This window comes from Staurois parvus, unplaced genomic scaffold (genome assembly GCF_062004578.1).
Source record: "Staurois parvus isolate SC_StPar_1 unplaced genomic scaffold, SC_StPar_1.0 ptg000019l, whole genome shotgun sequence".
In the NCBI taxonomy this organism is placed as follows: domain Eukaryota; kingdom Metazoa; phylum Chordata; class Amphibia; order Anura; family Ranidae; genus Staurois; species Staurois parvus.
This window is the reverse complement of record NW_028317815.1, coordinates 23453434-23480042: the sequence shown is the minus strand read 5'-3', so window position 1 is coordinate 23480042 and position 26609 is coordinate 23453434. Positions and strand designations below refer to the sequence as shown.

Sequence of the window (26609 nt, the reverse complement as noted above, 5' to 3'; positions counted from 1 at the left end):
GAGATGGCCCAATCCAGCTAAGAGACAACCCCAGTTAAGAGACAGCTCAATCTAACTAAGAGACAGCCCAATCCAGCTAAGAGACATTCCAAACCAGCTAAGAGACAGTCACAGAGAGACCCACATCCAAGCAGCATTAATAGACAAAGCCCTCTGTCCTGCAATATTGCCAATCAATACATTTATCAAGTCGGTTGTACAACTTTTCTCCACTCGCTTTTTCCACAGCATTGCAGCACAGTGATCACTGAACAGTCAGGTTATATACGTCATTGCTCTTCTTCCACACGGCTCTGAGTGCAACTGCTGCCAAGGAGCATCTGGCATTAGGTGACCGCCTAATTTGCCTAAATAAAGAGCCGCTTCTGTTGCTCAGTTCTCTTAAGCAACTTACAGCTTAGTTCTCTTAGGGGCAGCCACAGAATTACACCAATGCTGCAGCATAGAGGTGAATATGAAGGTTTGTTTTTTATGTACCCTAAATTTCTCCCTTAAAGTGTTCTGGGTTTATCCATGACATTTAGCCAGTGCACACAATGCAATTTCGACCTCAATAATAGAACGTTTTTTCATTTCTAACAAACTGTGGCAAAAAATAGGATTACCTTTAGGAGTTTATTTTCATAACAGGGGTCATTTTGAGAGTAATGCCCTGGCCTTTTTATTTTATATGTTTTAAAGACAAAAGTAAGGAAAACTGTTTTTTTTTTCAAAATGTTTTTTTTTCTTTATATAGTAAAAATTAGAAAAAAAAGTGTTGATTAAATACCACCAATATAAAGCTCTGTCTGTTTCAAAAGATGATATAAAATGTATTTGATTATAGTGTTGCATGAATGAGTAATTATCAGTCAAACTATCATAGTACTGATAAATGAAAAACGACAGGAAAGGAATGGGATGTAACATTCTGATATTGAATTGATTAACCATTTGAGCCCCAGGCCAATTCTGACATTCCTCTGCTAAATGCCATAAAATTACTAAGAACCCCCAAACACTATATATATTTTTTAAGCAGAGGCCCTGGAGAATAAAATGGTGTTGCTATTTTTAATGGCATGCGGTATTTGCGCAGCAGTTTTTCAAACGCAAATTTTTTTGAAAAAAATACACTTTCAAGAATTTTAATGCACACAAACACAGCATAATACCTCATTTTGCAGTAAAATATTACACCAAGTAAATATATACCAAACATATCACGCATTAAAATTGCACATGTGAAATGCCAACAAACTACAGTACATTAAATTAACCATAGACGACGCTTTAAAAGCTTTTACAGGTTACTACATTAGATTTACATAGGAGGTCTGGTGCTGGAATTATTGCTCTCGCCCTGACGTTCATGGTGATACCTCATATGTGTGGTGCAATTGTTATTTACATATGGATGCAGGACCGATGCATGTGTTCACAGGGAACAGGGGCACTTTTAATTTTTTTAATTTTATTTTTTATATAAGTTTTTTTTTTCTTTACTCTGCACCATTACTTTTTTTGATCACTTTTATTACTATATCAAAGGATGAACAACACGATGGGTCCTCTTTATTGAGAGATCTGGGGTCTATGAGACCCCAGATCTGTCTTCTGACCTCCAAAGCAGCAGATAAAACCAGGCTGGCCCGGCTGGTGCGGCTGGCTGCACGTATGTGAACTGGCATGTCATGAAAATTGGATGCAGTTCAAAATGCATCAAATTTGCATATATGTGAGCCAGGGCTATGTGTTTTAATGAGACTGGATTTGTTGCTCAGAACAGGAATCTGCAAAGAATATGTCTCTATGGTTTTCACATTAAATGTTTCAGGTGGCGTGTTATCTCTTTGGTTGCTTTTGAAATGAATTGCATGTTTTGAAACACGCTTCAAATATACTTATCTAAGATTTCAGAGGTATTCAAGGTTAGTATGATGTGACTCCAAACCAGACAATCTCTAGATAGTAGGTCAGCCTTTGACTCTCATGATAAGATGCATACTCAATTATTTTATAGGTACTATAACACTGGCTTTGATTCAGTAACTCTTCCTCTTAATTCCATGCAAGTTGTATTTTGCTCCTATGCAATAAACTGATATTTTTAAAAATTGCATACAGTAACTTAAGAAACCAGTCTGGGAAATTACTATGCAAATTAGCACCAATTTTTAGGATGATCTGTATATGTGTGCATTCATTATAGTATATGTAAATCTAATCATTAGAATCTGACGTAAACCTTAACATATTTTTTGTAATTTCAGGAGTTTTTTCAATATCTTCCAATTTGCAGCTTTCATTAATATGCTACCTAGCATTTCTTACACAAAGACCCTTCTTCAGACACTTCTTGTTGTAGAGTGACTTTGCTCTGTTCCTGTCTCCCAACTGTGCTCCTGCAACGCACACGCTTCCAGCAGAGACGTGGAAGTGTCCAATTTAACACACATTGCAAAAAAGGTGAAAACAAATATTACATTTTTTCAATAGCATAGTTTGTTACCATAGTGATTTAGCAAACTAAATGTTATTCAGTTAGAGTTTGCACATACTTCAGTATATTCTGTAACTTCCTCATTTGTTTTGAAAAGATAGCTGAGAATGTAAAATGTTAAAGGATATTATTATTATACAGTATTTATAAAGCGCCAATAGTTCACTGAGCGCTGTACATTACAAAGGGGGACAGAACATGTGACAGAACAATACCAATACAATGCAAAACATGAGGGGATTGAGGGCTCTGCTCTTTCGAGCTTACAATCTAGGAGGGAGGGGATGGTGGCACAGGAGGAGATAGCTGTGGGGGATGGAGTGGTAGGAAGAGTGGAGGAGGTCGGCAAGTTAGCAGGGGGTGGGGTAGGCTTCCCTGAAGAGATGGGTTTTCAGGGTGCGCCTAAAGGAGAGGAGAGTAGGTGATAATCTGATGGGTTGGGGCAGGGAGTTCCAGAGGATGGGTGACACCCTGGAGAAGTCCTAGAGGCGGGCATGGGAGGAGGAGACCAGGGAACTAGAGAGAAGGAGGTCTTGTGAGGAGCGGAGTGTGCGTGCTGGGCGGTACTTGGATATTAGGTCTGTGTTGTAGTTCGGGGCAGTATGGTGGACAGCTTTGTACGTCAGTGTTAGGATTTTGAATTTAATCCGTTGCGCAATCGGAAGCCAGTGGAGGGATTGGCAGAGGGGGATGGCGGAAACAGAGCGGTTGGAAAGGTGAATGAGTCTGGCAGCAGTATTCAGGATTGACTGAAGCTGGGATAGCCAGCGGCGAGGCAGGCCAGTGAGGAGGGAGTTGCAGTAGTCGAGTCGTGATATGATGAGGGAGTGGATGAGCTGTTTTGTGTTTTCTGGGGTTAGGAACGTGCGGATTTTGGCGATGTTGTGGAGGTGGATTCTGCACGAGTTTGTTAAAGATTGGACTTGGGGCTATAAGGATAGGTTGGAGTCCAGAATGACACCAAGTACTCTGGCCTGTAGGGCGGGTTTGATGGTGGCGTTGTTGGATGTGATGGAGAAGTCAATGGGGGGTGGTGTCCAGGCTGGGGGGGAAGACAAGAAACTCGGTTTTGGAGAGGTTCAGTTTAAGAATGTGGTGCGACATCCAGTCTGATATGTCGCTCAGTAGGTGTGTGATTCGGGCAGAGACCAAGGGGGTGAGGTGGGGGGTTGAGAGAGAGATTTGTGTGTCGTCAGCATAGAGGTGGTAGTTGAAGCCTTGAGAGTGGATATCCATTATAATATACTGTAAATTCAAGAGCTGCCATTGCTTTTGAACATGCTAATTGCATTGTTTTTATGCCAATCCTCTTTCTTCAGTACTGTAACATTTAGTCTCCTGGCTGCAAGAATTGAAGTTGCCATGAGTCAGTTACTCAAAAAGTACTGAAAATAGAATCAGCATGTCAACCAGGCAATGGACATATCACAAGGAGGTCCGTAGTTGCTATTTTTGTTTTATAATTTCAGCAGGATACCTTTTGCACTACCAGTAAAGGATAATATTTTTAAGTATCAGTGTGCCTTTGAAAAGATATTATTGCTAACAAATTATGTTTTGATACCAACATCCCAATATTTAATATCCCTTTACATTTGTATCTATTTAACCACTTGCCTTGTACAGACACAATCATGTACCAGTATGTCACAGCTTTCTTCCAGGTCCGCCTGCGCATTCATGTGGAATCTGGAGGCCACTTTGGGTACGAATCCAAATATCAGTCTAAGCACCACTCTATCTGCAAAGAAAGAGAGGAAGGGTTGCCTTAAGAGAGAGAGATGCCACAGCAAGACCAGACAACTAAAAGTGTCTGACAAAAGAAAGTCCAATACCAGGGGCAAGTGCCATTGTGGAAATATCAGAAATTAATGTTAAGCACATTGCTGCTTTGAAAAACTGAACTACCAGAGTGGCCGAAGACCATTGGGTACCCGTAGATGCAGGGATGGCAGAAACATGGGTCTTCAACTTACATAAAGGTTCATTTCTAGTCCCACTTGAAGAAACTCCAGCACATCTCTGAGAATCTGCTGAAAAATTGTGCCTGCCTGCAAACTCTGCAAATTTGTTCGAAATTCTGCTATAGGCACTATTAATGCTGTCCTTCCTGGCCTTCATCAGGGTATCTGTGACCCTAGCAGAGCATCTTTGATTGATTAGCCCTAGCCTCTCAAGACCCAGGCCAACAGCCTGAGCCTCTCTAGGATGGGTCCCTGCGTCAGCAGGTCCAGTGTTACTGGCAGAGTACGTGGTTCCCTGATGCTAACCAAAATGAGCAGCGGATGTTGGCCAGGGTCTCTTTGGCCAATCTGGCACTACCATCAGAATGGTCACCTTCTTCTGACGCACTCTGCACAGAAAGTTGAGTATCTCTGGGATCGAAGGGAAAGCATATGCCGTCCTGAAGTTTCATGTCTCTGTAAGTTCATCCACCCCTATTACTTGTGGGTGACTAGTTTTGGAGAAAAAACTTGGAAGTTCAGTGTTTTATGGGTAGATGAACAGGTCCACCTCTGGGAAAAACATTTTGTGGACTGATGAAAGTAAGATTGTTCTTTTTGGGTCAAGTGACCGGGTCTAGACGACCCCAAACACTGAATTCAAGCCACAGTACACTGTGATGTTCCAACAAGACAACGACCCCAAACACACCAGTAAACGTGCAACATCTTGGTTCCAGACCAACAAGATTGATGTTATGGAGTGGCCAGCCCAATCCCAGGATCTTAGTCCAATAGAAAACTTGTGGGGTGACATCAAAAATGCAGTTTCTGAGGCAAAACCAAGAAATAGAGAGGAACTGTGGAATGTAGTCCAATCATCCTGGGCTGGAATACCTGTTCACAGGTGCCAGAAGTTGGTTGACTCCATGCAACACAGATGTACAGCAGTTCTCAGAAACAGTGCTTATACAACTAAATATTCATTAAGTGATTCAAAGGAAAGCAAAATCTTCAAACATTTTTCAGTTTATATGGTGAATGTTTGAGTTTGTAAAGAAGAATACAAACACTGCTATTTTTTTGAACAGTCTAATATTCACTTTTCTTCAATTTTTTTAGAGGAACAACACAAATTTGATATATTTTTCTTCATGTTTTGATTTGGAATAGAATGTGTAGTGTTCCCAATGCATTTGTGTGTATGGAAATAAAAGCTATTAGAAGGATTTTGAGCTTTATTCACTTTTTTCATCACACTGTTATTATTTTGAACACAACTGTATATCAAATTGGCACTGGAGGATTGTTATTTATAATTAATAAAAGTCCATGTAGAAATCTAAAAGAATGAACACAATGCGGTACCTGCGGCAGCACCCTTAAGAGTAAAGCTGGAACTCTGTGCGTATAAAAGAGACAGAGGGGCCAGGAACTAAGTGCAGCATTTATTGAACACATACAGTAAGCAACTCACAGGAAGGTAAAAAATAAAGGCAGGCATATCTACAAGTCATATTAGTGTCTCCCCTCCTGGTTCCTGCTTCCCGGCAGTCAGGGTAGTTCAGAAGAAGAAGCAGAATCTTTTGAAACACGTTACCACCCACTTCTATGTCATCACGTTTCCCCGTTGACGTTATGTCTGGTCAGGCGCCATCTTGCATTCCACACTGGCTATTCCAGCAAACGGCTGGTCCCGGAAGCTCCAGTCTCACAGCTCAGCCATGTGGAGACTACCCTGACCTCCGGGAAGCAGGAACCAGGAGGTGAGATACCAATGAATGGCCCCCACGCTCGCTTGACCTAAATCCAATAGAAAACCTCTGGGATATCATGTTTCGGTCCATCCGACTCAACCAGGTTGCACCTCAGACTCTCCAGGAGCTCAGTGATGCCCTGGTCCAGATCTGGGAGGAGATACCCCAGGACACCGTCTGTCATCTCATTAGGAGCATGCCCTGACATTTTCAGGCATGCATGCAAGCATGTGGGGGCCATACAAATTACTGAGTACCATTTTGAGATGCTGCAATGAAATTTCAGCAAAATGGACTAGCCTGCTGCATAATTGTTTCACTTTGATTTTTGGGGTGTCTTTGAATTCAGTCTTCTGTAGGTTGATAATTTTCATTTCCATCAAACTATGGGGCATCCTTATGTTCCTAACACATTACCCAGTTCATATTAGTATAGGTATCCAGCATGATATTTTTCCTCATTTAGATCTGATGCATTTTCAAAGTGTTTGTTTGGGCAGTGTATATGCCACCATAAAAAACTGTGAGCTAGGTAAAAGCTGAACGACTCAGTACATTAACACTTAGGTATTAACACTAAGCTATCTACTCTCTAGACTAAAAATAGTCAGATTGTTTAGTTTTGAGTTTTATGATGAATAATTGTTTTACAGAGATCTCGGCTTCATCACATTTTCTTAGACTTTAATAAGAAGTGGTATTGCTAGATCCTTTTACCTAACACACATGCTTTGGGCTTCCTGTCTGGTGCCTTGGGTGCCACTAAAATACTTTGGATTGAAATTCAGTGACACGACACAGCCAAGTTTTCTTTGGCATTTCCAAAAGTTACAAAATTACAGTTTAACTGCAAATTCAGTTTTTAGGCTACAGACAAGTACAATATGCAATTAGCAATGAGATTTAAGGTAGATATCAAGTAAAAAAACATATCTCTTATTTTATTTTTGTTATACTAGGTAAGTAGCTCAGGCACCACCTCCACCAGACCCACCCCCCTGCCAGCGTTGCCCAAACACACTGTAAAAGGCACTGGGATGGTCTCGGCAGGTTCCAGACTAAGCATGTCCCAAGCCGAGTTTCCTGTCATATACATTTACTGGCAGTAAATTTTTTTTATGGCTGCCAGTAAAAATACTGACTGGCAACACTGGGTACATCTATTTCTGTCCACCCTACTATAATCAAGCTACAGGGGATGTGACAGAATATGTTGCGAACAAGGCTGAATTTGACAGACGTACCATCAAAGAACATAAAGAAGATGGCTTATGCACACCTGTGGGACACCATTTCTCACAACTGGACCACACTATGGAAGAACTCAGTATTTTAGTTCTTAAAGGGAATTTCAAAACTATTCAGGAAAGCAAAGCTTTTGAACTAAGAATGATATTTCTATTTGATACAAAAGATAATTGCCTTAATTTAGACATGGGATATTTTCCCCTCCCCCAGTCTTTGCTTATCGTCTGTCTTATCTCTATGAATAACAATAAAGTGTAACACACTACTTTATTGTTTATTGCGCTACACTTTATTGTTATTCATTTTGATACAGGTATTGTGAAGTCACTAACGCTCCATGTACACTGCAGCTGATAAACTCACGTTTAGGAGCATTTCTGTGTTTTTTTCAGCAGCCCCTGAACTCTCCCTAATGTTTTCCTATGTGTCCATGTACACTATGTCATTTACAGTCGTTTAAAGGAAGTTGAGTTTACAGTCGTTTTTTTGAACGCACCAAACTTGCGTTCAGGAGTAGATTTTATCAGCGTTTCAAATGCCAAATGTTTATAAGCATTTGCGTTTGGAATTTTTTTTAACTGTTCCATTTCCAGATGCTGTCCAGAGCTTTTTCATCATGAAAAATGCATGCAAAGCATTTTCCCGGTACTCAAATGGACCTGGTACACCATACTGTGAGGTTTTGCATGAAAGAAAATATGCTAGACACTGCTGCATTAATTTCTGCACAGAATTGAGCTGGAACACATCCAAACACCACAAAAAAAAAGACAGTTAATCTCAACAAATACTGCTCTCTCTGCTTCTGCTCTCTCTATTTCTCTCAAAATGTTTGAAATAGTTAATTTTTTACTGTTTTTCAGTGCATTCTGGGCATTTTGGAAGGTCTCCTGAGGTTATCTTTAAAAAATGCTTCTAAACACAAATGCTCATAAACGCGGTATGCAAACACGGCTAAACAGACGTTTTTGTAACCTACGTTTTCCAGCAGTCATTTTCCATTATTCAGAAGTGTCCCATGTACAGTCAATGGAGACTTACAGTGTTTTAGCAGCAACTATTTAGAACACTATCATATTATCTTAGGGTTTTGCGCTGACTTGACTAGGGATTTAGACAGTGTCTTATCTCTAGTCTAATCCTAGTTTTATAACCAATGTGAACATTTTTTTTGTGTGTTTTTTTTGTTTTCTTTTCCCTCAGAGATTGGTTCTTTTACCATTCTGCTAAAACTTTGTGAAGTAGTACTGCTTGGACCTTGAAGAAGGGGACATACCCCAAAGCTTGTCCTGAAAATTGTATGTTAGTGCAAATAAAAAAAGTAGCACTGAACGTACTCAATTGTTTGTGTTTTGACAGTGATCGGTTACAAGTGTCATTGCTAAAGGAAACCACAGCAGGATTCAGATATATACGGAATAGGAGATATTCCTACAAACTGATCAAACTGCAGAAAACATTGACTGTTGATGAAGACCTGTGTGCACATTGTGTAGACACTAAATTAAATCAGAAAAATTATGCATTCACAAAATTGTTGATGTGACACAAATGTTGATGCTGATGCAGAGTAACCCTCAGTCCTGTGTGCATAGCAAAATACAAACGCACTTGGATACATTACATTTTTACTACTGATTGTAGTTATTGTTGCTACAAGTGCCTATGCCTCTGCATGTTTTTATAAATGTATGTGCACAACTACTTGATTTTAGGAAATTTAATAAAAGTGTTTTTTTATTCACATTTACATCCTAGATCTCAGCTACTTTTTTTATTGCTGTATAATGTATCAACTGGGTACATAGAAATTCATTCTGTTTGTAACTAGACAGCATAACTGTGTGAATGCATTTGCTTTATCATGACAACTGTAAAGGGCTAATGATAGTAAAACAAACTTAAAGCAATTCTGTCACGTGAAATAATAATGTGCAAAGGAGATTGAAACGTGACTGTGAGATCAATTTTTACTTATCTGTATTGTATAGCTAACACTGGTGCTTGCATTAATATTTTTCAGTGTTTGTCCTACCAGAGTCATTATGACCAGTTATGCCATGCTAGTCATTAAAGAAGAACTCCAGGTTATGATGCTTGTACTAGACAGGAGATAGGTGTAATGTGTTTATTACACTTCTGTGCTGTTCTTTCCTACAGTATATATACTGCAAAAGCACACATACGCTGAAAAGACAGTTAAATACCCACATTCTGTCCTGAATTAAAACAGTCATCACAATAAAAATAGGAAGGACTTCCTGTCAAATATTGCAAAGTGGCTGAAGGTGGTAGCATAATGGATAATGGTAGCACTACTAGGGCTTGCGCAGCACTGAATCTTAGCAGGGACAGCCTGGTGATAACATTACTGACACCTTACTTCTTGGAGCTCTATCTAGAGTTAGTCATGTGGTCTTGGAGAATCATTGCCTGCATACTCTCCGAAGATTACAGACACCAATGATGGGGCACTATTCCTCCACTGATACTAATGATGGGGCACTATTCCTCCCACTGACACCAATGATGGGGCACTATTCCTCCCACTGACACCAATGATGGGGCGCTATTCCTCCCACTGACACCAATGATGGGGCACTATTCCTCCCACTGACACCAATGATGGGGCGCTGTTCCTCCCACTGATACCAATGATGGGGCACTATTCCCCCCACTGACACCAATGATGGGGCACTATTCCTCCCACTGATACCAATGATGGGGCACTATTCCTCCCACTGACACCAATGATGGGCACTATTCCTCCCACTGACACCAATGATGGGGCACTATTCCTCCCACTTTATTTTTTACATTGACTAGTAGGTGCCTCATTTCCCACCCTCGGCTTATACTCGAGTCAATAGTTTTTCCCAGTTTTTTGTGGTAAAATTAGGTACCTCGGCTTATATTCGGGTCGGCTTATACTCGAGTATATACGGTAGATAGATTGGCATAGCAATATTCAAATGAATCAAAACTTCACATTATAGATAGGATGAGGAAGGCACAGAACTTCAGTTTATTTTCAGCTTGCAATCACCCCTCACTTCCTAGGCTAGTAGGTTGTCACAAAGATTTACAATCTAAATAACCTTTATTCCAACATGCTGGAATAATACTTCGTATTGGAGATGTCTTTTTTTTCTCTTTTTCTTTTTTCGGGATGGGGATCATTAGAATACGTAATGCTTTAAGTGGGTACTGATGGAGCTCGCCTTGTATTTTTGGATGTGGTATGTTTGTATTGAGATGTTTTCTATGGTATATGTATTTGCTGGGAACAAAACATTTTCAATAAATAAAATATGGACAAAAAATAGCTTTCTTGTTAAAAATTAAATATTATTTTTGATTTATCTACCTAATGTATTAGAAAAATAACATTCAACAACAGATAACAAAATACATTATAGTTTTATTAGTTTTACAGCATATTAGTAGGGCACTTCTTTTAGTGACACATAAAAATACAATATTTTGTGTACAAGGTGTTGGTAAACATCCCTTTTCTTTTTAAAAGTAACAACATAAGCAAAGTCTGTAGAGATACAAATATATTATTTAGAATATTTAGAATATTTAGGGAGTTACACAAAATTATTTTGGAATACTAGCTTTAGATATGACAAATTAAATACACATTACACATTACTGTAATAAAACAAACAAATCATGATGTTCACAACTGATTTCAAGTGCTCTAAGTTCACATTTAGTCAATGAAAGCTATGTGTGCCATAAGGAATGTTACCAATCCAACCAATCTATCCCTTGGCCATACAGCATGACTGTAACTGGTTGGATCTACTTCAGTGAAAGATTTAGAATTCCTGTCACTGCATCAATTACTGCACAAGTACATGGATGCATTCATACTTTTCATGTACACTCTGTGCTTTATTTTACTTTACTTACTCTAAGTCGGGGTTTCTTAATCAGGGTTCCATGGAACCCTAGGGCTACTCCAGTGGTTACTAGGGGATCCTTGAGCAATGTGAAATTTCTATCTCTCAGATAAGTAGCCACTGACACCATTGATCTTTTTAGCCATCTGTAAGGAGCATTCTTCCCACTGACCATCACACTAATGTATCATAGGTTGTAGATACAGTAAGTTTTAGCAGGGATTTCCCTGAGACCAGAAAGTTATTTCAAGGGTTCCTCCATATTTATATGGTTAAGGAAGGCTGCTCTACTTTAAAGAAGTAGGAGTGCACTTAGTTCTGCATTCTTATCCATATCAGTGGGAGGAATAGTGCTCTATAGTTTGTGTCAGTGGAAGGAATAATGCTCCATCATTGGTAGCACTGGGAGGAAAAGTGCCCCACTGTTGGTGTTAGTGTAAAGAATGGTGCCTTATCAATGGTGTCAGTGGGAGGCACATTCCCCTAAGGCCCTGATAAAAACTAGTAAAAGGGCCACATTTGGCGACCACTGGTGTAGGGCATTAATCTTTATAAATCCCTCAGTTTTTTACTTTATTGCTAGCAGTTCATAATTAGAAGTATTTACATTGCAAGCATATTTTTTGTGCTAAAGCACACAGTATTTATTCAGCAGCTAAATAGAAGGACTGCATTCTAGCTCAATAATACAGGCCTATTATATCTGATCGGGTATGCCTAAAGTGCTAGTCAAACAGTTCCAGGAACTGAATAAACAATTCCACTCATTACTTGGTAAAGAGAGTGAGGAATCTAAAGTAGGGTCAGCCAGCTTTGTACATAATGTTCTGTAGTAGCCAGAGAGCTTTTCATAATGCTTGTTGAACTATCACATTTTTACATGGTACACATTGTACTAGGAGAATGCAGAACACAGAGTCCTTATTCTTGTTCAAATACACAGATTATAACCTTTCTCTCCAAATTCCCCTAACTGAAAGCCTACATTTATTATACCTATTCCCTCTCATCCATATCAATATCACAAAATATGACTACATTTAACAGTTAACTGATAACGTTCTCATAGTCATCAGGTGGATCCAAAATAATATATTTATGAATGATACATATTTACATCTATGTTATAACCTGATCACAAAAGTAGTGAATTTAGATCTAAATGATAATTAATGGATTTTCTATAATATGAAATAAAAACATACAATGATGGTGTTGTACTTATACAAGTCAACATGATGTTCTATTAAAGTAAATTATGGGTATAACTAAATTCTGCATTATTTGACAAGTGAACCCATCAGCCATCTAAAGCTTTCACAGTCCTTACTACCAAACTACAGGGAGCCTCTTGCCATTGCTAGACAGAAAATCCACATATGTGCTCACCTTTGACCCTCATTGAACTTTCTTATGAATGGCTTGAATGACCTGACTTTTATAGTAAAGCTCTTCCCACCATCAATACCTTTATTTAGCGAGAGAGCCTCAGTTGTCAGTAGGAGTGCTTTTATTGAACAAAGAATGTTTTTTTTTTGGGGGGGTGTTGTCAATGCCTTACTAACAAAGTAAAATTGGCACATATAGAAGTAAAACTGGCACACAGAGTAGGGTTATTTTGGTTAATACAAATAATAGCAGATGCCTTTTGTTGCTCTGCTCTTACAAAAGACTTTTACAATAAACATGTAGAATAGCTGACAGGTTCTCTTTAAAGTACAGTAATTTGTTAAGGGTACAGTTCTTGACTCTCCAGTAATCAATGGATAACAGTATATATAAAGCTTATATAAAGGCGGTAATTGAGCACTGGGAACAATAATATAATGTAAAGCTGCTAGCATAAAAGGCAACCTCTAAAACCCAATACAAGAAATATAATATAAAATATATTAGCACTGCATACCTATTTTATATTTTTTATATATAAAGCTTATAGATCACTGAAAATTGTTATACACTCATATGCTTCTAATACAGGCACATTTCCAACAAAGTGCAAAACCAAGATTTCAACCAGTCATTGATTTGTTTTCATCAGTCTATAATGAATTAGACCAATCAAATAAAATTGCTGATTGGCTGCTATAGATTATTGCACACAAAGCTGCCGATGGTAAAGCTGCCCACCTCGCATATCCCATTAATAGACATGCAGCAACCGCCCTGAAGAAGTGAACGTTGTTCAAGAAACGTGTAAAGAGTTGCTACACTGCTTTTATTGGAATATGCAAAACTTGTAGTTTGAAATGTTATTAGAATATCTAATTTTGGATGTGGGGTAGATTTTATGTTTGGTATCTCCTGTAAAAGATATTACCAGCCTCACAATTTCCAAAAATGTATTTGTTGTCTAAAGCGGTTACTTAATTTCTAGCCTGTAATAGTTTGTTTTATATTAAACATTTAATGTCTGTGGGTACCTTACCTTAGCATACAACAATACAGAGCGCAAAGTTCCACTATACAAATATAGTCAAATAACACATAACTTTACAGGAAAATATGTGTATGACTACCTTATTAAAGCACTTTTTTTTCTACAACGTTTGAAAAAGTCATTTATTTTTTGATCTGTATTAAAACAAAACCACTGCCATCATTTAAGATTCATGATGATGCAATAGATTTCTTTTTTTGTATTGATGCAGTAGTTTACATTTCATGTTATTGTTATCTTCACAATATTTTTCAGTATGTCAATTTGTGTCCAGACTAGCACTTATTTCCTAAAAAGAAATGCAAAAAAAACCCGATTTTAACAATAATACCAGTAGTAGTGTAGAACAGTTTAAAGTATAGGTAAAGAGAAATTTATTTTTGATTATGTTTGGCATCATGCCTTAATCCAACATATTGCCACTAAAAACCTCAAGGTCCACTAAAGCATATTAGCTTGTATTATAGGTTGAAGAGTCTTCGGTATTATACCAGTATGCCTTAATGCAAAGACTTTCCTTAAGCAAATATTTTTTGATCATGCCAGTTACACTTCCTGTTGTAGGATGACAACTCTAAGCCACTGCATATAAATAGTACCAATGTTGACAGCCTTCTGTGCAAGGCTAAAAAGTTCAAGGGCCAATTAAAGGAGCACACATAACAGGATGACAATGATGCTTCTAATTGCAAAGTAGTGGCTTAGTGTTATTAGCCTACAACAAGAAATGCTGTTATTGGGAGATTCTTTAGCCACTTGCTGGCTAAAATACGTATATAAACAATGTGGTTTGCAAGGGGTGTACTGGGGTTATGGCTGAAGATATTAGCCGTAACCCCAGTATCTTTTTTTCAGCCGATGATCAGCTTTCTAATGAAAGGGGTCTGAGTGGCTCATTAGCCACTGGATCACTTTCAGTAGTCATGGGAGGGGATGCTCGCCGATGTTTCTCGTGCTTACCATTAAAACCAATATTCTTAAGAAATTATCTCTTAAAGAGAAAATATGTGCTTAGAGAGGCGATGAGAGACTCTATCATCTCTGATCACCTCCATGGACTTGGAGGGCTGGAGCGATGCCATGACATCACTTCTGGTCCAGGGCAGATGTAAAAAACTTTTTTTTTTAACGCAAAAGATCAAAAATGTTTTTTTATCTTTTGCTTTTAAAGATAAAGGGGAGATTTGGGGACTTTTGACCCCAGATCTCTCCTTAAAGAGGACCTGTCATGCTTATTTCTATTACAAGGTATGTTTATATTCCTGTAACAGGAATAAAAGTGATTAAAAAAATAAATAACGGGACAGTGTAAAAGTCATGGGTGCATATATAAAAACAGTGTTCGTAGCACACATGTATCACCGTGAACGATAGAGTGAGAGCAATAATTCTAGCGCTAGAACTCCTCTGTAATTCTAAACAGGTAACCTATGAAAAAATATAGAGCACCACCTATGGAGATTTTTAAGTACGGTAGTTTGTCACCGTTCCACAAACGTGTGCAATTTTTAAGTGTGACATGTTAGGTATCTATTTGCAGTAACATCTTCTTTCATATTTTACAAAAAAAAAAAAATCAGGGTATATATTGTGCTTTTTTTTAATAAATTTTATAAAGTGTATTTTAAAAAAAAAATTGCATTTGAAAAACCACTGTGCAAATACCATGTGACAAAATAAATTGCAACAATCGCAATTTCATGCTCTAGGGTCTTTGCTAAAAAAACAACTATATATATATATATATATATATATATATATATATGACAATCCAGGCCCATGCTTCCCCTGCCTGTGATAAAACCAGGTCCAGCAGCACACTGATGAAGTCACCTTTCTACTTTCTCCTTCTGTGAACACGATCACAGATCACACAATGCAAAGCAGTAGAATTGATTTTGCCAAAGTGTTGTCCACTGTTCTCCACAGTGCTGTGCGCAGTGGATTACAACAAGACAAATTTCAGTACAGATTTAGCTGTGTTTTTACATGTGCCTTGAGTTTAGCTTGAAATGAAAGAAAAAAAACAAAAAACAAATAGCAGATACATTTAGAATGGGCACTAACTTTTGCATATACTTAGTATACTTACTTCTTTTTAGAGCCTGTAACACAAAGTGTTATAGAACAAGCAAGGAACATAACACCACCAAGACATATTAGGACTATCCGCAAAACTTCCAGCACTTTCATTGGCACAGTCACACTTGATTTAAACATATTTGCGGAGTCATCACCAATAAGGGCTGTCTACAAGAAACAAAGCAAAACATTAGTAACTGTAACTATTTTGTAGCAGTCTAGTATAATAAATTACAATGGATAGAGGAGAAACTACACTGAGACTGTTAAAGCAATTGCCGTTACAGTTGTTATATTGTAGCCTTTGGATTTTTTAAAATTAAGCACAAAACCTAGATGCTGGAATGATGAGAGCACAGCGTGGTCAGTTCTCTAGCTGTGTTGTAAGCTCAGCCTGTTCTCCTCCAATGACTTGTCCTGAAACACCCCTCCTCCCCTGCACAGCCATTCAATTGGAAGATCAGTATACTGCTGTTTCCCTTCCCCATCTCTCTATGGAGCTGAGAACAGAGGTTCTCTGATCACGTATACAAAAAAAAGGAGAAAAAGGTACACTAGTGAAAAGGCCCACAGGATTCTGAGCATGCCAGGTGAGAGCGAAGGGGAAGACTCACTGACACAATTAGCCTCAGAATACAAACCTGTAGACAGCAGCAGCACCCTGACAGGTAGCTCGGACGATGGAGAAGAGGTCCTTGTTAAGATCAGGCATACCCGAACCCATGAACCTGAAGTGCTAGGATCGCATGACTTGTCTCATATGCAGCAGAGTGCCAGTACTAGTGCCGCACTAGATTTTGGTGAATTGGCGAGCACCAGCGGACTAGTATATCCTGGTCTGTTTTATACCAGCACTGCAGTATCCTTGACGTGGTGAGTCCCAAGAGTGCAGTTCAAGCTGGTGCGGTGGTGATCACAAGTAGTGTCCCGCAGCCACCAAGAATTCGCACACAGGCCCATAGAGCTCCTAGTTTCCTTCCAGACATGCTTGCAAATCCTGATTGGCCGTCCACAGATTCTGCAGCACCCGTACTTCCCCCATTCACTGCCCAACCTGGAATTCAGGTGGAAACAGCAAATTTAACTACTCCCCTTGATTTTATGGAGTTGTTTTTCACGGAAGATTTGTACAATTTGATTGTGGGCCAAAGCAATTTATATGCTCAACAATATATCGCCGCAAACCCAAATTCAAACCTTGCCAGACTATTTTCATGGAAACCGGTTTCCAAATGTAAAACTTTTTTGGGCCTAACCCTCGAAATGGGCATTACAAAAAAGAATGAGTTGCGGTCGTATTGGTCTATAGACCCGAATCATCATATGCCTGTGTTCTCTGCTGCCAGGCAAAGATATGAGATTATAATGTGCTTCATGCATTTCAGTGATAACACACTGTCATCCTTTGGGTGATCCTGAACAGGCTCTATAAAATTTGACCTCTCATGAAACACCTCACTGAGAAATTTGCAGATGTGTATATGCCCCAGCAAAACATCTCCATGGATGAGTCCCTCATTCATGTTACTGGCCACCTTGCATTCAAACAGTTCATCCCCAGTAAGTGTGCCAGATATGGGGTCAAATTGTATAAGCTCTGTGAGAGGGCCACAGGCTATAAATACAAATTTAGGGTTTATGAGGGAAGAGACAGCGATGTAGAGCCCCCCTACTGCCCAGACTACATGGGGAGCAGTGGCAAGACAGTTTGGGAAATCTTTGCTTTGTAAGGGCTACCACTTATACGTGGACAATCTTTATACAAGTGTGCCACTATTTAGACCTCTGTACAATCTTGGAGTTGGCTCATGTGGCACTGTGCGACCTAATCGCCGGGGCTTCTTCCATTGGCTTGTAAATACCAGACTTAGTAAGGGGGAGAAAGCCTGCTCGAGGAATGTTGAATTGCTCGCAGTGAAGTGGAAGGACAAACTGTATGATTTCATCCTGTCTTCTATTCACGCAGATGTGACAGTCCAAATTAACACGGTATCTGGTGTTGTTGAAAAACCCCTTTGTGTCCACGACTATAACATTAACATGAGAAGGGTGGACTTCAACAACCAAATGATGAATCCGTACCTAGTTTGCCAGAAAGCTCAGCACTGGTACAAAAAGGTGTCTATTTATTTATTTCAATTGGCTATATATAACGCTTTTGTAATTTGCAAAGCAACTGGATGAAGTGGATCCTTCCTAAAATTTCATGAAGAGATCATCCAGAAGGTGCTGTGGCCCAATCCTCAAATCCAGATGCAGTTAGCTGGCTGCATGAGAGGCATTTTCCGGATGTCCTCTCTGGTACTCCAACCCAAAGGTCACCCCAAAGAAGATGTTGTGTCATGTAGCAGACATGGAATAACATGCGACACCTGCTTTTTTTGTCCCTGCTGTTCTGGCCAACCTGGTCTCTGCCTCAAGGACTGCTTCTGTCGTTACCATACACTAGTGGAGTATTAGTATAGGGTACAGCACGGCACATATTCACCATTCTCACAAAGGGTCTCAAAAGATGTTAGATAGTCAGGAAACTGTCCATCACATTTTGAGAGACCCTAAACTCAGAGGTTGTTACAAAAAATGTTTTAATAAAAACATAAAGCTTAAAAAAATAAAAAAAAATAAAAAAAAGTTGTTTGTATCGAGTTTTATTGAGTTGAGTTCTATTGTTGCTTTGTTTTATTGGTAACCATTTGCTTTACAGGAACACCATTCACTTGTTGGTTTATTGAGTTAATGTTCTATTGTTACTTTATTTTATTGTTAACCATTGTTTGCTTTGCAGGAACACCATTCAGCTGCAGCACCGATTTGTTTATTCTGACAGCAACAGGAATTGCTCTCAGAATATGCATAGGTAGGTCTATGTAGCGCTGTTGGATGAGATTTTTCTGTTGAAAAACAGACATAAATTTCATTTATGTACAGTATTACATGACCGTGCAATTGTCAGTGAAACTAGTGCAGCGCTGTATAGCAAAAAATGGTGTAAATTGCAACATCTATACCGTAGTTTGTAGACGCTATAACTTTCACACAAAGCAATCAATATACACTTATTTTTTCACCAAAGACATGTAGCAGGATACATTTTGGCCTAAATATATGACTAACTTTGAGTTTACTATATATTTTTTATAGCCGAAAGTAAAATATTTTATTTTTTTAAAAATTTTCAGTCTTTTTTTGTTTATAGCGCAAAGAAAAAAAAGCACACAGGTGATCAAATACCACCAAAAAAAAAATCTCTATTTGTGTGAAAAAAAGGACGTAAATTTTGTTTGGGCACAGCGCTGCATGACCATGCAATTACCAGTTGAATTAGTGCAGCGCCGAATAGCAAAAAAAGGCCTGGTCAGGAAGGGGGGGGGGTAAATCCTTAGGAGGGCAAGTGGTTAAGTTGCAGCTTGAACTACAATGTCTGTTATCAAAAAGATTAAAAAAAACTTTAAAAAAATTTAGTTAATGTGATTATTTTTATTATTGTATTGTTGGTGTTATGACCATAAGAAACAAAAAAATAAACTAGGTTCCAAATCACTGTACAACTTGCTTATTGAATTTATATATATAGATATTCATGATTGTGAAACATGAATGTGCAGGTGAAGATTAGTGTAGCTACTGTATGTAGAGCAGAGGCATCCCTAGGGTTGGTGTCACCCGGTGCGGTAACACTTGGTGACACCCCCTCCGACGATCTCCGCAGAATGGATCGGATCTGCGGATTGAGCATAATGGATCGGACTCTGATCCATTATGCTCAACCCGCAGATCCGATTCATCCTGCGGGGATCGTCGGCTTTCTTTACAACTTACCTTTTCTTGGAGAGGGTCCGGTGCACCCCGTACAGGTTGCATGCTGACGATCCCCACAGGATCGTTGGCATGCAATCTATGCAGGGTGACACTGGAACCACTCCAAGAAAAGGTAAGTTTTAAAGAAATCTGACGATCCCTGCAGGATGGATCCGATCCATCCAGCGGGGATCGTCGGCTTGCTTTACAACTTACCTTTTTGTGGAGTGGGTCTGGTGTCACCCGGTGCGGACCGCACCTGCCTCAGGACGCCACTGATAAAGAGTGAAAACTGTTCTGATTCGAGAAATCATGTTAGCTTACCATTGGTAAGCTATATTGACTTGTTGAATGTATAGAAATGGACACAGTTATTTATAATTTATTTATAAATAAAATGATCAAAAGACACTGTATAAATACATTATAACAAGTAAAATAGTGTTTGCTTACTTCGTTCAGCCATAACACAGGAAACAAAAATTCTGACTGGAGATTTGCAAAAAGTCTGAAAATTTAATAAAAAAATATATATTAATATCAAAACTTTTATTACTTAGACCTATATATTACACAGACAGATTGTATGCAGGAAACAGCAAGGAGCCTTCAGTGAGTTTTTTTAGGAATAACTTTCCTGTATCTCAAACAGGGTTTCTTAGATCACCAGATTACTGAAAAAAGGGAGTAGTGTGAAACTTAAACATCATGGCAATCCCTGGTTTGAAAACTAAGGTATTCAGCAGGTAGGTTGCACTACCTGTATGTGGCTCAGTGTTTAATTTTTCTCTTAGAACAGAGTGTACCTTTAATGATAAAAAAATTAGAAAACCGTGACAACAATAATTCTGTAAATGCCATATAGAAATAGGCCTAGAAAATAGTAAGGTTTAACTGCTTCCCGACCGCCCTATAGCAGAAATACTGCTACAGGGTGGCAGGACTGCGCAAAATCACATATATATATATACACATGATGTTGTATTTCCGTGTACACCCCCTACCCATGCCACCATTGGCGGCTACAGCTGTCGATCACCGGGCCCTAGCCAGAGATTCCCCACCAGCACCTGGCAATCGCCGAGGAATGCTGACAGGGAGAGGTCTGTATGTTTAAAATACAGATCTCTCCCCTGTCAGCGCCAGCACACTGTTTTGTATTGCTCTGCATAGCAGAGCAATAAAAAGCAGTGTGCTTACACAGCACACAGTTAACCATTTGATCGCCCCAGATATTAACCTCTTCCTGCCCAGTGTCATTAGTACAGTGTCAGTGCTTTTTATTATCACTGATCACTGTATTAGTGTCACTGGGGATGTCAGTGACAGTTAGTCAGTTCCCCCCAGTGTCAGAATGCCCACCGCAGTACCGCAGTCCCGTTATAAGTCACTAATCACCACACTGTTTTCCGATTGCCTTTTCCAAACAATCCATAGTGGAAACATCAGCAATTTTGTGCCCTTTTTTAAATCTAGAAGCAGCTGACATACAGTCAGGTCCATAAATATTGTGACATCGACACAATTCTAACATTTTTGGCTCTATACACCACCACAATGTATTTGAAATGAAACAAACAAGATGTGCTTTAACTACAGACTATCAGCTTTAATTTGAGGGTATTTACATCCAAATCAAGTGAACGGTGTAGGAATTACAACAGTTTGCATATGTGCCTTCCACTTGTTAAGGGACCAAAATTAATGGGACAATTGGCTTCTCAGCTGTTCCACGGCCAGGTGTGTGTTATTCCCTCATTATCCCAATTACAATGAGCAGATAAAAGGTCCAGAGTTAATTTCAAGTGTGCTATTTGCATTTGGAATCTGTTTCTGTCAACTCTCAAGATGAGATCCAAAGAGCTGTCACTATCAGTGAAGCAAGCCATCATTAGGCTGAAAAAACAAAACAAACCCATCAGAGAGATAGCAAAAACATTGGGCGTGGTCAAAACAACTGTTTGGAACATTCTTAAAAAGAAGGAACGCACCGGTGAGCTCAGCAACACCAAACGACCCGGAAGACCACCGTCAACAACTGTCATAGATGATCGAAGAATTCTTTCCCTGGTGAAGAAAACACCCTTCACAACAGTTGGCCAGATCAAGAACATTCTCCAGGAGGTAGGTGTATGTGTGTCAAAGTCAACAATCAAGAGAAGACTTCTCCAGAGTGAGTACAGAGGGTTCACCACAAGATGTAAACCATTGGTGAGCCTCAAAAACAGGAAGGCCAGATTAGAGTTTGCCAAACGACATCTAAAAAGCCTTCACAGTTCTGGAACAACATCCTATGGACAGATGAGACCAAGATCAACTTGTACCAGAGTGATGGGAAGAGAAGAGTATGGAGAAGGAAAGGAACTGCTCATGATCCTAAGCATACCACCTCATCAGTGAAGCATGGTGGTGGTAGTGTCATGGCGTGGGCATGTATGGCTGCCAATGGAACTGGTTCTCTTGTATTTATTGATGATGTGACTGCTGACAAAAGCAGCAGGATGAATTCTGAAGTGTTTCGGGCAATATTATCTGCTCATATTCAGCCAAATGCTTCAGAACTCATTGGATGCCGCTTCACAGTGCAGATGGACAATGACCCAAAGCATACTGCAAAAGCAACCAAAGAGTTTTTTAAGGGAAAGAAGTGGAATGTTATGCAATGGCCAAGTCAATCACCTGACCTGAATCCAATTGAGCATGCATTTCACTTGCTGAAGACAAAACTGAAGGGAAAATGCCCCAAGAACAAGCAGGAACTGAAGACAGTTGCAGTAGAGGCCTGGCAGAGCATCACCAGGGATGAAACCCAGCGTCTAGTGATGTCTATGCGTTCCAGACTTCAGGCTGTAATTGACTGCAAAGGATTTGCAACCAAGTATTAAAAAGTGAAAGTTTGATATATGATTAATATTCTGTCCCATTACTTTTGGTCCCTTAACAGGTGGGAGGCACATATGCAAACTGTTGTAATTTCTACACCGTTCACCTGATTTGGATGTAAATACCCTCAAATTAAAGCTGACAGTCTGCAGTTAAAGCACATCGTGTTTGTTTCATTTCAAACCCATTGTGGTGGTGTATAGAGCCAAAAATGTTAGAATTGTGTCGATGTCCCAATATTTATGGACCTGACTGTATGTCTTTGCTTGGGCTTTACATCTATTCACAGTATACTATACTGAAAGTATTATGTGTATTATATAGACCACATTTTTTTTAGAAACCAATTACTAATATACTATTGATCATATGTTTAAGATAGGGGAAGGAGAAAATGTATAGTAGCAAATTTTGGAAAGCATTGTTAGAACCAATGCAGTGATTTAAGGCATTAATAAGTGCACAAAAAATATGAAGAATCCATACAATGCATGGCTTTACCTACACCTGATTTGTCACCTGTCCAAGCTGACAGTTCCAGAACACGGCTTGTCATGAATTCTGACCTCATAAAGACTGATTTATGAAAACAGAAACAAAAATAGGAAAATAAAAGGGAGATTTTAATATAGGGCTCCCCTTATGGGACTGTGGCAGGGGGAATAGTTTCAAGTATTCTCATTGTATAGTTACAGTGGAGAGACTTTGAGAAGGTCAGCAGGTTTTCAGTCCCCCCTTTTAGTATGAGGTTAAAGAAAACATGTCTAAAGTTTCAAGCCCCCTGATAGCTATTCATAAAATGGAGAAGTTTCTAGAAAATGAGAGTTTTAAGCACCCCCCCCACTACACATGGGGCACGTGGGAGACACTTGAAGGCAAACTAGCCAATCAAAAGAGGACTAGGAGGGATGAGATGGCTATAAAAGGGGGAATTCCAATCATAGCGGAGTAGACACCTGGGAGCAGGGGCGAACTGACAACTCATGGGGCCCCCGGTGTCAGGGCAGGAGCCGAGGAACGGACAGGCAGGCCTAACAATGTAACGCACTGGCTGACGACAACCACCACCCACAGACCGAAGTCCCTCAGGGCGCGGAGTCTAAGTCCCAGGCTGCCCTTCACCAGGGCCCCTGATGGTGGGGATGGACTTGACGCAGCCAGGAACCAGGTCGCGGCCCCCGAGACACCTCAGCTGCGGTAATGGCCGCCGCCAATGGCGTGTAGCTGGTGGAAGAAACAAAAGAGTAGTCAGACAGGCCGGGGTCAACAACAACAGGATAAAACAGTACAGGACAGCAGACGAGAATCACAGGTCACGAGCCGGGTTCAGCAACAGAGGGTCAGATCAAAGGAGAATACAAAGAATAGTCAAGTCACAAGCCGAATCAGAATACCAGGAGAGTCACGAGAGTCAGAACAGAGTAATAGTAACACAAAGACACAAGACACAAGTGCAAAGAGCATGTGCGGGCCACAGGCTTATATGTCATCAGCCACGCCCCTCTGGGGGGTGGACCTCAGAGACCTGAAGGCATAAAAAGGATTCCCATCATGCACAGCAGAATCCAAGATGGACGCCAGCACATGGAGTAACATAACCTCAGGGAAAAGGTAGGACCTTGACACCCGGGCAATAGGGGATCATGGGGCCCCTGTGTCCTTGCCCAAACTAAAAAAAAACCTATGAAAAAGTTACCAGGGATATCTCATGGGGCCCCCTACTGACCCCAGGCAATCAGGCAGTGCCCGAGTTTCCAAATGGTCAGTCCGCCCCTGCCTGGGAGGCATCTCTGTGGTACTCCCCTCCCACCCACCCCTTTTTGTTGTCGCGGCCAATTATTATTGGTGAGGTCACTTTTATTTAAAGGAGGACGAGTCAGTGAGTCTTTTCAATTGAAGTGAGATTGGATCAATAGATAGTATGGCTAATAAGTCATTGTTTTTAATATGTACATCTTGAGTCGTAGTGACTCAGCTGGGGTTGTGTAGTGATACTTTAAGGAAAAATGTTTAAAAACAATGAATATTGATTTAATATATACAAATAAAGAGTTATTATAATAAATATATACTGTACTTATATTTATACCAATAATAAAACGTCTGCGGCCAAGTTATACCAAAAAATTTAAGTTGTATGTCTTTTTTTATTGGTTAAGAGTTAAAGTATACTGCCTACAGCCCCATACTGCAGTTAGCTACAGCATATCAGTGTTCTTTGTTTCCTTAATAAAGATTATAAAAATTGGTCACTGTCAAGCAACAGATTTACATTTGCTCCAGTTTTCTGTTTTCTGTCTTTTCATTATTCAGCTGCACTTAATACACAGAACTCCCATTTAACTTTCTGTCCATGCAATATACTGAAAAACAATAAGCATGTATGCTGAGAAGACAATTTTTATTTCTAAATAATATTACTATATTCCTACAGGCCACAGCTTGAGCAAATGACAAGACTACTGCAGGTGATATATGATTTATTGCTTATTGCATACTCACTCTATTTTACTTGTTGGTTGAAACATTACATTGACCTGTAATCTTTTAGCAAAGTGCATCGTAAACCCGGTTATCTGAAAAAGAAACATATTAACAGCATGAAACTGGCATATCAGAATAGAAATAACACTGTAAAATGGTAAGACTTTGTTACTGTTACTTACAATGTGTACAAGAATAAGTCTTTTCTTGTGTCTTAAAGTCATGTAGCATATAATGGATATAACCATTCTTTCATTGCATAGATGTATGCAATTTATGTTTGTAAAAAAAACTGTCTGGGGGGATCATGGGTGATGTCATTGACCAAATATGTTCATGACTATATTTGGTCAATTATGTCACTCGACATTCCCAGCTGGTTTGTTGATAGAGAGCAGCCAGCTGGGATCTGTCAATTGTGATGAGAATAGCAGTGGGTGAACATTGTTAGGCACAGTGGATTATTGTGTCAGTGGGTCCTCATGATTCACATGGATCTACATTACTGGATGATGTGATTAATGATGGATTTACATGATGTGGGGGTTTTCATTTGCCATTTACTTTTTTTTTTTCATTCACCTTGGGAGAGATATCTGGGCCCCTCTTATTTAGAATTATTTATTCTAAAGGCGCTACTTTAATCCAATACTTCTTTCCTGCAGACTCCCACATACCTTTTTGGGGGGTAGGGTGTGGCTATAAGTCCCTTGTCCTCATTAACATGGGAACAATGTGCCTTGCAAAGGGGAATGGGGGTGATCACTGACATCATTCAACATCCCTTATCTGTTTGTGTATATTCAGCAGCCAGCTAGTGATCTGTCAGGCACAGCGGGTCATCAACATAGGAATAAGGTGCCTTCAACACTGGGAGGGTACTTTGCAAAAGGTTGGCAGCAAAGCCTCTCTTGTAAGGCAACCAATCTGCATGATGAGATGACTAGAGTCTCATTCCCACATTATGCCCCTTTGACGGGATGTGGGGATCTGGAAGGACAGTTAGAATCTAGAAGCCCCCTTTAGAACAAGAATGAGTACAAAGTACATAATACCCCTTATCACTCATTACAAGGAATGTTGTTCACCCCTTGTGATAGCAATAAAGTTTATAAAAAAGTACAGTGTAAAAAATAAATGTATATACGATAAATAATGAAATTTTAAAGTGCCTGTACCCTCTTTGCTCACGCCTAAATCAGAACTTGCATGTAAATCTTACATACATGTAAACTGCAATTGTACCACACATGTGAGGCATTGCCATGAATGTCAGAGTTAGAACAATAATACTAGCACCAGACCTACTATGTAACTCTAAACTGGTAACATTTAAAAGCTTTTAAATGTTGCCTATGGATAATTTAATGTACTGTACTTTGTCATCATTCCACGGGTGTGCGCAATTTTAAAGCTTGACATGTTTGGTATTTATTTACTCAGCTTAACATCGTATTTTATATTTTACTGAAAATTGGCTATTATATTGTGTTTGTGTTCACTAAAATTCATTAAAGTGTATTTTTTTAAAAAAGAAATGGTTTGAAAAACCGCTGCACAAATATGTGTGATATAAAAAAA

The 26609-nt window shown here is 39.4% G+C and overlaps 1 protein-coding gene across 2 annotated transcripts in view; it reads right to left on the bottom strand.

The window, feature by feature from the left end:
* Nucleotides 1-10831: 10831 nt before the first annotated feature.
* The window catches only part of CD36 (CD36 molecule (CD36 blood group)), a 66423-nt gene continuing 50645 nt past the window's right edge, over nucleotides 10832-26609 (bottom strand). Inside the window, exons 10-13 of one of the 2 annotated variants that reach the window (XM_089685836.1) lie at nucleotides 25047-25120; nucleotides 20115-20169; nucleotides 15874-16031; nucleotides 10832-14070 (exon numbers count right to left, since the gene is read on the bottom strand). In XM_089685836.1, the coding sequence (XP_089541962.1) occupies nucleotides 14064-14070; nucleotides 15874-16031; nucleotides 20115-20169; nucleotides 25047-25120 (294 nt within the window). In that variant the 3' untranslated portion in view covers nucleotides 10832-14063. Of the gene's footprint in view, nucleotides 14071-15869; nucleotides 16032-20114; nucleotides 20170-25046; nucleotides 25121-26609 lie in introns of those variants that run through there. The other variant, XM_089685844.1, reaches the window with a different exon arrangement.